We start from the raw sequence: 13,367 nt of genomic DNA on the forward strand, positions 1-13,367 counted from the left end.
TTTAGCCTTGTGTTATTTTTTCAATATTCTTAAAATAAAAATTTTAGTTTTAAATTGATTTTTAATAGTTTTTAAAAAGTTTTTAAGGATTTGAAAAATACTCAGGGAAGTTTCTGGTCACTCAGGGTTTTTTGACTTCTCTAAAGAGTTGCAACCTGTTATAAAAATCTGGAAAAATTTTTGAAAAAACAAGTGGCAACCCTAAATAAAATTAAAATTAAAAAATTCTGTAAAGGAAATTCTTGAAAATTTAAATGATTTACTAACAAAGTTAATAAACATTTGCATCAAAATTAATCTTGGTGAAATAATTAGTGAAATCTTTTTCCTTTTTTTTTACACCAACATTAACAATCCAAAAATTCTTACATGTTGGCTTCTATTTTAGAATTTACTTTGAATTAAAGAAATGTCTGAAAACAGGTGGGTTAGTTATTTATTAAAAAAAAGTTTTTCTTTCCTATTCCCTTGAAAAGTAATTAAAATATGCATGTTACAGATAATTAACTTATAATTAATTATAAACTCTTTGTTTCAAACTGAATAAAAAACTTAACTTATTGTTGTTAAGTTATAATAATTTAAGAATTGTGTTAACATATTTTTATTCAGAATATGTTTGTGTTAAGACCCTGGGGGCCTTAGCATTTTTACAGTTTGTTCTTATAAAGTTAATTAAGCTTCAAATTGTTTTGTTTAGAAATTCAAAGTAACTATTGATAGATGGCTGACCAAAGATGAAAAATTCTTTAGAAAAGGCAAAAATTTAAACTGCCATTTTTTGATCATTTAAAACTCCTTAGTTTTTTAACTAAAAATTTTCAACAATTGTTTACAGTAGGATTTGATTCATCCTCTATAAAGGGCTGCCAAAAAAGTTGGAATTTTCAAGGCATGGGGGATAAATCACTTTATTCACAATTTGATCTTATTTTGCTGAGCTTGTTCTCTTCAGATTTTTATAGTTCAAAATAAGCTTTGAAATATAGCTGGTCTAAGTCAGAGATTACAATAGGTTCCTGATCGGAGGCAAAAACTTAAAAAAGACAAAAAAAAGACTGAATCACTAAAGTTCTACTCCTCCTACGTTTTTGAAATAATTACCACTACCTTTCTGGAAATGTTCCTTGCAATATTAAAAAATCTTAATTCAATAATTATAAAAAAAAAAATTTGTTATGAAATAATTTTTTTGAATTTTGTGACAACAGAATTTTCTATATATAATAGCATAGTTAATGCCTCCCTTGGGGAACCTATTGTAGTCTCCAACTTTGACAAGCTCTAACTCAAAAAATACTATAACTTTATAAATCTGTAGAAAGCAACCTGTAGCTTAAATAAAACATAACTAAATAAAAACAAATTAAAAAACCCCCTCTGCCCTTAAACTGTTTTAAATATTAAGTAATGAAATTTTGATCAGATACAAAATATGTATCAAAATAATATTTTTTATTGGATTATTAAAGTTTTATTTATAAAAGAAACATATAAAGCAGTTTTACAGTATCTTTTCAATGTGTTTATACCATTTAAGACCATTTTTTTTCTTAAATTTATTATTTTACAAAAAGCTTCAATTTTAAAAAACCTGGAAGAAATCAGAAAAGTTGGGAAATTCAGAAAACCTGGATAAAAGTTTAAAAAAACCTTTGGCAACCCTGTCTCTAGTAGAATTTCAAAATAAAAAGAAAATATAAAAGAAAATATTATACTTAAAGAAAAATTAAAGTTTTTACTATAAACTATAAGAATATTTTCCAAATTTTGATGATCTAAGACTAGTTTGTGAAATAGATTTTTTAAGAAATAATCTTTTTTATACTGGAATTGTTTTTTATTTGCCTTCCAGAAAATAAAATAACCATTTATACTAGATACTTGGTATTCAGTATTCAGAAACACTTAATTTTGGCAAACATGTATAAGAACAAGTATTAAACTTCAAAAAAAACTTTAACTTTTAAAGATTAAATCATCTAACAAATTCAAATTACTTTTATTTCTAATAAAACTTTTTTCATTTTTCAATAGTGTATTTTATTTATTTTATTCCCTTCTAGAATTTAATATGCTTAAAAGGCCAACATTGTCGTATTAATTTTGAACAGTTAGCTTACTCATATTTTTATCAACCCTAGCATAATTTTAAATTTTATAAAAATTATTTAATTTTGATTGTTCTAAAGCATGAAACAATTGTAAAGCAGTAAACTATATAAAACTTTTAATTCAATACTAGTTTTTAGACAAACAATAGCATTTCTATTTTTCTAGAGTTTTAATTGTGTATATGGTAATATACAATACTAGGGTTTAAGTTGTCAGTCAAACTTATACAAGGGTTTTAAACTAAAAAAATAATGTCTTTTCAATCCTTAATATTTAATAAGGGTTTTGAATGTGTTTAGGTAATTTGCACAAGCTAAGTAGTATAAGCATGCCTGACAAGTGGTATAGGATTAAATATCCAAGTAAAAGGTGGCAATTTAATAAGATTTATATTTTTGTAATAATTGTATTGGTAAGTTGGCTGAACTCTGCTTAAAAAATAATAAAATTGAGTATATATTATCTTAAGAACCACAAAATTGCATTAAGCTATTTTAATATTTATTATTATTACAGGGTTGTTAAAAAAGCTAGAATCCTGAAAAAATCTGGAATTTGACAACTTAGGTTAGAAAACTAATAATTTCAAAAATTTTGATAAAATCCTGGAATATTGAACAAAATTCACTAACAATCATGGAATTTCAAACAATTTAACCCATTGTAATAAAATAACAATAGATCTAGCTTAGATCAGGGTTGCCACACGCTCAGGGAATTCAGGGAAACTAAGGGAAATTTTAAAATTAAAGAAAATCTCAGGGAAAATCAGGGAATTTTGATGTTTTTTTATAAACTCAGGAAAACTCCGGGCAGTTTTGATTTTTTCCAAAAAATTTCAGGGAAGTTAAAAGATTTTAAAAATTCCAGGGAAAATTTTTTCTAGACCTAGAATTAGATTTAGTTAATCCAGTTTCAATATTTGGTTCAAAAAATTAGTTTTATTTATTTTGAAGTGCTTATTTAGAAACTTTTTAGCCTCGCGGCTAGTTCTTTAATATTCTTAGAATTAACATTGTAGTTTTTAATTAATTTAAAATAATTTTTTTAAAGTTTTCAAGGATTTGAAAAATACTCAGGGAAACTCAGGGAAGTTTAAGGAGTTTTCTGATCACTTTCTGGTTTCTGGATGATTTCTTGACTCAAAGAGTGGTAACTCTGTTGGTTTGAAATTTGAACTTAAATATTTTTTCCAAAAGCTTAAGATTTATATAGTTTTACAGATGAAATAAAGTTTATCTTTTTATAAGAAAATTTGTAACCTATTTGAAAAAGCATGGATGATTTGAGGGAAAGGTTTTATTTAAATTAAAACTTGTTTAAAAATAACACTTAAAATACTGGAAATAAATAAAAAAGTATAATTATATTAGATTTTGTTAAAAGACTATGTTTTTTCTTCAAAATTTTATTAAAACTTTAAATCCAAAGAAAATTTAATAATAAAGTATGATGGAGTTGAAACATATTTTATTTGTAACACTAACTACTAAGTTTTATTTATTTTAAAGTTAAAGTATAATTCAGAAATTAAAACAGTAAGAACTGGAAAGTCTAAACTTTTAATGCCCATTATAATGTTTTTGAAATTTATTTGTTTCTGAAACTTTCAAGCCTAACTGATAAAAAAACTACCAACTTGTGTTATTCAAATTTTGCAATGTTTACAGAGTTTTAGTTAAGCAAATATAGTAATAGTAATAAAATTAAATTCATAGATAATTTGTTTTTTTTTAACAAATTTGATAATTTGCAGAATAAAAATAGAATAATAGTTTAGTTATGATAAGATGTTAGATAAATTTAACATTTTTGTACTTTCTAACAATTTTTTTTATTCAGAGTTTAGAAAATAAAGTAATAATAGAATGGCAGATAAGTTTTTTGTGCTTTTTGAGCATGCCACTGGTCTGCTCTTGATGAGGGTAAGTTCAATTGTTTAATTTATGAATATATTTTAATTAAAATTTAATTTTTAAGTTTTAATTTCAAATATATTAATTATGGCACTGTGTTATTCTTCAATTAGGTAAATTGAATTGAATATAAGTTAAACTTATTAATATAGTAACCAATACTTGAATTTTCTGATTATTTTGAAAAAGTTTTTACTTTTCAAATATGTTAAATTGTACTGGATTATACTTTAACTCTGAAACTAAGTTATTTAAAATTTTTGTAAAGTTTTTTCAAATAAAATCAGTTATTAAATCTTAAAATAGTCTCTGGAAATAGCTAATTTTATATTATTTGCTCTTATTTTGATATACAATGTTTTCCTTTAGACATTTATTTATAACAATAAATTTAAATTCAAATAAGCATGTATAGGTTTTAATGTAAGTAATATTATTATGTTTATTTATTTGCAATTTCAGCAAAAGTTAGCTTTTATTAATGATAACTTATAAGAAATTAATGAAAATAATACTGATTGTCCTAAGAATACAAGATTTTATATTATGTTGATAATTATGCTACTAAATACCACTAAATTAATACCATGATATTAATGTTACTTTTTATTCTATAGAAATTCTATTTTTATCTAACTTGAATTAATTTCTACGAAATAAAATGATGTTGAACTATATAAACCACTTTGTACCTTTTTTAATTAAAACATTATATTGAGGTATTTTAGAGTCACATAATTATCTATTCAATGATAGTTTTTGTGCTACATGCCTCATAAATTAATAGACAGTGGCAAATCCTTTGTATGACTTAATTAATACTCATACGATCGCAGAAAGCTGTACATCTATTAAAAAATACCTATTTATGTAATTTATGAAAGTAAATATTGATTAATGTCAATCTTATATAAGTTCATAAGCTATAAGGCAAAAAGAAACTAGTTTTGATGAGATTATAATTATTTAAATAAGTGCAAGGTGTTTTACTTGGTTAAACATGAATTTATTTTAAAGATTCACTCAAAAAAAAGTATTTTTTGAAATATTATTTATAGGAAAAGTAATGTATTTAGTTAGATAATTTTTATTTATATTTCCATAGTAAAACTGCTTTGAGTAAATTGAAAAATATTTTTTTAAATAATTTATATTTTTTAAATTACAAAAACCAATTCATACTTAACTAAATAATTAATACAAGTTGTAAATTAAAAAAAAAGATAAGACATATTTTAAATAATAAATAAGTTATCTATTCAGTTTTGAAATAATTTTTTTTTCAAAGATATAACAATTGAAAATGTTAATAATTTCAAAACAATTAAATATGTTTACAGTTTAAAACAATTAAATATGTTTACAATTTTAAAATTATTAAATATGTTTACAATTTAAAATAACTAAATATATTTTCAATTTTAAAATAATTAAATATATTTACAGTTTTAAAATACCTAAGTAAGTTTACAATTTAAAATAACCAAGTATGTTTAAAATTTAAAATAACTAAATATGTTTACAATTTAAAATAACTAAATATGTTTACAATTTAAAATAACTAAATATGTTTACAATTTAAAATAACTAAATATGTTTACAATTTAAAATAACTAAATATGTTTACAATTTAAAATAACTAAATATGTTTACAATTTAAAATAACTAAATATGTTTACAATTTAAAATAACTAAATATGTTTACAATTTAAAATAACTAAATATGTTTACAGGTTGACGCCCAGGAAGAAATTGGCTCTATGCTGCCTCAAGTGGAGCAAGCTTTCTTGGATTTCTCACTTTTCAACACAATGGTCAAAATGGTCGCCTTCGACCCATTCTCTGATCAGGTTTGTTTTTAATAGTATTATTAGATATTAAGTTGTCTTTTTTTGGCAGACTTGAGTACGTAAACACAATGTTTAGTATGTCATTTTAGTTGTGTTTTTTGGGTGTTAATGTTACTTCTTCAACCTTAAATTGACCTAAATAATTACAATAGGATATATAAACACTGATAAAACAATTCAAGATTAAAATATGGAAAAATAAATAATTTATTTCAACATAAAATAAATATTTTGCAGATTGAAGCTCTTACAACAATGACTTCGTTGGGTGATGGTGAAGTGAATGAGAAGTTGGAAGCATTTTTAAATAAAAACATGGCAGACTCTGAAGCCGTATTGGGAGTGTACGACGCTCCATTGGCTGGAGAAATTAAAAAGAAATTGGGTCTCAACGCAAGGTATTGATTTGAATAATCTTATATTAGTTTAGAAGCAAATGTTTTTGCATAACTTTTTGAAAGTTTTTTGTTTATGGCTCAATTACTTTATTTTAAATTGCTTTAATGTAACAGGTTTTTTTAGCTCAATTAAATATAGTGATAAAATTTATCTTTCCTTTTTTATTGACAAAAAAATTTAATGAAAAGCGTAAGAAAAGTGTGCTAAGTAATATAAAAGTAATTTTTAGTTTCTACCGCCACGAAAACTTATAGAGCTTGAAATAAATTTTAAGTTTTCAAAACTATGAGTCCAACGTGAGGAACTTAATGCTCTCATTTTTACTTTCAATAGCAAATACATTAAAAAAAATTCAGCCTTAACATCTCTAATATACATAAAGCCACATATTAATTAAAACAAAGGCATCAAATTTATTCTTTTATTTTTACAAAACATGTTAACAGATCAGCCCAACACGACAAAGTAGTGGCTGAAGTGTTGAGAGGCATCAAGGTTCACTTCCACAATTTGGTGCCAGGACTCTCACAGGCAAACGAGTCACAATCTTTCCTCGGATTGGGACACATCTACTCAAGAACTAAAGTGAAGCTCAATGTACACAGGTATATTATACGTTTCAATTAATTCATTTAATATGTATTAGGTTTGTTATCTAAAGACTACAAATATAATAATTTAGAGATCATTTTTAGCATACATTTAAAGTTTGAGTATTATACTTAAACTGTTAAACTTAAGTATAAAAAGTGTATATTAGTGTAGCCTTAATATTGTTCGGAACCTTTTAAGGAAACTTAAAACATACTCTTCTACAGTCTACTACATAGTTACCAAACATTACTTAAATCCAAAATGTGACTATTTTATAATTGATTTAATCTTTAATCTATTTTTCAATGACAGAAACGACAACATGGTTATTCAGTCAATCGCACTTTCTGATCAACTCGACAAAGACATCAACACTTACTCTATGAGGGTTAAAGAATGGTACGGAAACCATTTCCCAGAACTTGTTAAAGTTGAAAGTTAGTAATTTTATAAAAAATATATATAGCAGTTTAGCCTTGATTGAAAAGGTCCATTTTATAAGAGTCCTAATTTTTCTTTTAGTGTCAATTCGGCATGCAATCTACCATTCTATTTTAGATGAATAAACAAGTTTAATTTATATATAAGTTAAATAAACATGTTTTTCTCAACAGGCGACAACCTCAAATACTGCAAGTTGGTTGAACTTCTCGGAAACAGGAAAACGATGCACGAAACTGAAGATTTGGAAAGCAAAATCGAAGAAATTTGCCAGGACAGCGACAAAGCTGCTGCTGTGTTGAAAGTTGCCACACAGACTATTGGTTTGTTTATTATTTACTTGCTTGAAAAGTTCTATGTGCTAGTTTTATGATTACTGAATGTTACGAGGATATTCTAATATTATTTATGTTATAAGTAGTTTACACAAAGAAGTTGGAACATTTTTATTAAATTACTGCTAAATTATTAATTATATTATGATTTTAACCTTTTATGTGTAAACTTAAGAACAACTTGAAACTTAGACTTCACATCAAAAATCTTAAAAATCCTGAACAACTACTTCCAAGCGATAAAATGATTGTTTAAATCCACAATAACAAACTAAATTGTTTTTAATATTGTTTTAAATTAACAAAATCTTACCAACCATATATCCAACTTTCGCAGGTATGAAGTATATCATACACCAATACATAAATAACTTTACTATAAAAACGCTTTCACAGGTATGGGATATATTATACACCAATATACATAGTTATCAAAACTACTTTCAAAGGTTAGAATATAATAATATACTTATTTATAACAACAAACAGGTATGGACATCTCGGAGTTCGATTTGGCTGCTTGCGGTCGCTTCACAAAGAGGGTCATCAGCATCACGGAGTACAAACAGTCATTGACTGAATACCTCCACAAGAGGATGTCTTCCGTTGCGCCTAACCTGTCCGCTCTTATCGGTTAGTTTGACGTCATAATTGCTTGTATGACGTTATGGTGTTTATAGTTGTCAACAATACCTAAAATTGTGTTCATGAGTTGTTAACCTAAAGGTTTTTTTCTTATACCAATTTGTTAGACTAAAGTTTCCGAGCGCTTACGCTCCTAAACTGTTCGCTCATATAATTATGACGTCATAATTATTTTGTTGAAGCATTTATAACTGATAGTAAATAAATTAATTTAATCAATTTCTGCTGCAAGCTTACAGTTCCCCTGTTTACTAACCAAAACCCCCTCATTATAACAGGAGACACAGTCGGAGCGCGTCTGATCTCGCACGCAGGATCGCTCACCAACCTCGCTAAGTACCCTGCATCAACAGTGCAGATCTTGGGAGCGGAGAAGGCTCTGTTCAGGGCGCTAAAGAAGCGCGGCAACACCCCCAAGTACGGACTGATCTTTCACTCTACCTTCATCGGAAAGGCCGGTCAAAAGAACAAGGGAAGAATTTCAAGGTTTGTTGGTTGCTAATTGTCATTTTTGAAAGGTTTTTTAAAAGTTAGATTATGACTTTAACCACAGCTCTTGATAGAACTTGTATCAAGAGTTGTGTTAACATTTTAAAATTTTTGAAGTTTATATGTTTTTATAATGCTACAATTTAATAACATATATATAAATATAATTACAGGTTCCTTGCCAATAAAGCTTCCATGGCCTCCAGAATCGATTGCTTCAGTAACGATGACAACGTCAGGACCGCTGTTTTCGGAGAAAAACTCAAGGAACAGGTTGATATATTTAGTTAATTTTGATAAAACATTAGTAGCATCATTTTTGAAATTGTCTTTGTTGTGACATTATCATACAAGATGCATAACTACGAAATTGTATGCGTTACATTTCTTCAGCAATAAATTTATGCATGTTTAATACTATATGTGCTTAAACATCGGTAGATTCTCACAAGTATTACATCTCAATTTAAACCAATACACATCTCAAACAGGTGGAGGAAAGGTTGAAGTTCTACGAAGACGGAACCAAACCGAGGAAGAACACAGAAGTAATGGATGACGCTTGCGAGGCTTACAATAAACTGGTTGAAGAAGTCAAAGTTGAAAAGAAGGAAGTTAAACAGGAGGTTAAGGTAAGAAAAAAGTTTATTTGATTTATAAAATATTTATGATGTTGTCTCAATTGTATTAGTATATTGGAAGTATTTGACATACTTGAATATTTATTTTTTGTTCAGTTAACAAACTGTTGTCCTGTTGAACTGAAGTGTTGTTCAAGATACTGGCAATTTTAATTAAAACTGTTTTTCAATTTCTCTTAATTTTTTAAACAGGTAGAGAACACTACTAACGGGGAAACCCCCAAAAAGAAGAAAAAGAAGAAGAAGAGTTTAGTGAAGAAGGAAGTCAAGGATGAAGTTGCTGAGGTGATTTGATTATTTATTTGATGTTTTTATGTATTTTATTCTGTTGTAACTATTGTTAGCATTTAAAGTTTTTTTAAACATTGATATCGTGCATTTGAATAAGCTTGTGAAAAAGTGTTTCTAGTTAATTTTATTTATTATATAATTTATTTTATTTATTATATAATTAATTTTATTCAAAGGTTGCAGAAGAGACTCCCAAGAAGAAAAAGAAAAAGAAGAAGTCAGTTGCCGCTGGTGAAGGTAAATTAAATTTAATGTTAATTTATATCAATTAAGTAGTAAAATAATCCATGGTTCCTTTCATTCTAATTCTAGCTAGTTTGAGATTTTGAAAAGCCATGGCCAAATTTTGTGACTTTTAATAATATTTTAAATACTTTGTTTTAATCCTTTTTTGTTGTTTTGGTATTTAAACTTGATTAACAGGTTTTTTTCAGTTTTAGGCTTTCTTTTAAAATCAAGCTTACTTTTTTGCTTAAAAGAGTTTTTTGATTATTATTTAAAAAATTATATTGCTAATGGTTAAGTAATCAAAATACTTTTTGGTCTAAAGAATATTTGTTTTTGTTCAACTGTATTGTGAATTATGGTCTTCTTTTTCTAATTGAACTAATAATTGTGCATTTGATTAATTGTTAATCTTAATAACTAACATTGTAATTAAGGCTTTACTAATTAAAAAAAGTTATAATTATAAAAAAGACCCTATACTCCTTAACATGTTTCAAAAATAATATTTTAAGTATTTTTTAGTATGGCTTCTTGTCATTGTAAAATTTTTTTAAGTTTTTGCAAATGGAGAAGTTAAAGATAAATTTTTTAATTATGTCATACACAAAAATTTTAATTCGAATGATTTTTGTGGATTAATCTTTTTAATTTGGAAATCTAAAATTCTTCAGTATTAAGGCTGTCACTGTTTCGTTTTACACAATAATTTATAGATTCAGTTTATCATGTAAAAATATTTATGTTCTCCATTTTAATCACCGAGTTGATGTAATTTCAACTCTTTATTATTTTCTTGTTATTTTTAAAGTAATCATTAACAGAAACACCAGTTGCTGAGGTCAAGTCTGAAAAGAAGAAGAAACGCAAAGCTGAATCTAACGGGGAAACCCCTAAAAAGAAGAAGAAGAAGGCAAAGAAGACTGCAGAAGAGTAAAAGCAGGGACTAAGAAGCACCAGTTATTAGGATGAATTGTATATAAGTAGTTAAATTTTGCTTAGAATAAATGTTTATTAGGTGCAAAGTAAACGTTTTTTCGTTACATTTAGTTTATCATGATTAAACCAAATTATTACAATATTAACTTGTTTGTTTTTATTATGTTATTGACACCTACCTTTAGTGATCCTTCTTTTTATAAATTCGATATTCGTCCGATATTAGTTTCATAATTAATTTGTATATTGATATAATGACAAATTTTTTTATATTACTATTTTATAAGTTTTAAGTTGATTTTACTTGTGGAGACAACCAAGTGATTGCTAGAATCTCAAAATATTCAAAAATCAACAAAATTGTTGGCTTGAGAATATATGAAAAATTTCAACAAATTATTGTTGACAATTTAAGGGATTAATGATGGTTGTGGAAGCGGATTTAATTGACTTTAAAACTGACAATAAAAGTAGGTATAAAAACATCTTTAAAATTTTCAATGTAAAATAAAAGTCAACAAAACTTTGCTTTATTTTCTGTACAATCCCATAAAAGTTTATTTGTAAGATAATAATGAACTAAAATGTACAAACTTATCATTAGACCTTGACCAGCGCACAAGCCCTTAGATTTCAAGACTGGACTAAATTTTAATTTCTTACTTTTTTGTTCATATGTTAATCAAAACCCGCGACATCTCTTTAAGTAAGATAGTTGTGATATTTAAACAAAAACGAGATATTTCGATAAGCAGATAGTTTATTTTTTAATACTAGTCATCAAGTAATTTTTAAACACGTATTAATAAATAACAGTGAATTCATAATTAAGCTAACTAATTATTTATGTGTATCTACCAGTGACAGATTAGGGCTAAATGGCGTTGTATAATATTTACTCGGACTACACTGTCAAATCAACAGTATCGTCATACCAACATGTTATGTAGTCAACGCAATTTATCTAAATAATGAATTTGTGTTATATATGTAAACAGAACAACTCTGTTTACAATTACCTAAAACTTGGTAAGATCAATATACATTGAGAACCATGTAAAAAATTTGTTAATAAAGTAATATGTGTTTGATTAATATAGAACAACACGCATTCTGAAACAAATGATAACTTAAAAATAAGAAAAACAGTCCTAATGTTGGATATAAAATTAAGGAAATAGTTCGACTTGTATTAAATTAGAAAAATTTAAATATTGTTTACACTTAATCACAAAATTTTTGTCAACATTGGATAAGTATATTAGAACTATCTAACAACATTAAAGTTATAAGAGAGGTATTACATTAGTCATGATTAAATAATATAAGTTATTTAAAATGGTTAGTTATTCTTACGCATTAATTAGTTCAGCCTCAACTGTGTTCATCAATGAGTTTTGAATTATAACATTGGCTTTGTGTTCAAAAGTTTATACACTAACTTTTCAAAATTGTGGTGGTTCTTGTTTTATAAACCAATTAAAAAAGAACTTACTAGTTGGTTTGTTATGGTGATTCAAATAAAAGCATGAATGACCTATAAAAACTCATAAACTTTAATAGTAATAAAGACCATGATGTCAACTTTGTAGTATGCAAACCTTAATGAATTAATGCAAAGGTATATTGTAGTAAAAATAAATTACATGTCATTACTCAGGAGCAGATTTGTCAAAAAAAAATTTAATTTGCAGATATACGTGTGGGTTTCGGCCGTTTTAAAGCTGGGCGACCTTGCTTAATAGTATTCTAAAGACACTAACTTTAGTTGTTCAAATGTCGGTTGTGTTACGATTATATATATTATTAATAAAAATAATTAAAGAAAAATAGTTAGTATTAGAAGTGATGTAGGGCGATAAGCAAATAATTTTAACTGTTGTCTAAATTTTATTTCCCAATCTAGAAAAATAATACTACGAAAACGAGATAGTGATTAACGTTAAGTTTTACTAAAACACTTGCAAACTCCTAATTGCTGTTTTTTTTTTCATTTTGCTTACTTGTACTACTAATAAAATAAAGCACTGACGAGGTCTTTGACCGAAACTTGACTTCTAAAAATAAAGTCTTGAAAGAAAACAATCACTACTAATAAAATGTAATTTCTGTAACATAAACCTTGAAAATTGTTTCAAGTCTTGTTTTCTACAAACTAGGACTAAAAATGTTTGTGCTTATTTGAAAACATAGCTTTGATACAATCATAAATTTAATAAAAATCGTTGTCATGAAACTTGCTTGAAAAAATTGGACCTGGTATAAACCTTTCGATTTTCGAGCCACACACCACGATGCAGTTTGATCTCTTGTCCAGGACCTTGTACATTAAACGTAAGTTTTTGTTACAACTACTTAATCATGAACCGCAACTTATATTTCTTTAATCTATAAATTAGACTTAACGAGGTAAATTAGGTATCAAAAATTTGTTTAGTACTACCACAGTTTCACTGCTTTATAGCAGATCTTCAAGTACAATAATAG

The 13,367-nt window shown here is 26.2% G+C and overlaps 1 protein-coding gene across 1 annotated transcript; it reads left to right on the top strand.

Moving 5' to 3' along the window:
* The first annotated feature begins 3,948 nt into the window (after positions 1 to 3,948).
* On the top strand, positions 3,949 to 11,022 carry LOC145843399 (nucleolar protein 56-like). Its single transcript, XM_082950874.1, has 13 exons — positions 3,949 to 4,040; positions 5,765 to 5,881; positions 6,119 to 6,279; positions 6,727 to 6,885; positions 7,187 to 7,311; positions 7,489 to 7,638; positions 8,140 to 8,283; positions 8,574 to 8,781; positions 8,958 to 9,057; positions 9,276 to 9,416; positions 9,618 to 9,710; positions 9,893 to 9,953; positions 10,766 to 11,022. Exons 1-13 carry the CDS (start codon positions 3,984 to 3,986, stop codon positions 10,876 to 10,878), a joined length of 1,629 nt encoding a protein of 542 aa, XP_082807000.1. The 5' UTR covers positions 3,949 to 3,983; the 3' UTR covers positions 10,879 to 11,022.
* Positions 11,023 to 13,367: the final 2,345 nt, after the last annotated feature.

The sequence above is a fragment of the Thalia democratica genome, chromosome 8, assembly GCF_965202585.1.
Source record: "Thalia democratica chromosome 8, ktThaDemo2.hap1.1, whole genome shotgun sequence".
Lineage (NCBI taxonomy): Eukaryota > Metazoa > Chordata > Thaliacea > Salpida > Salpidae > Thalia > Thalia democratica.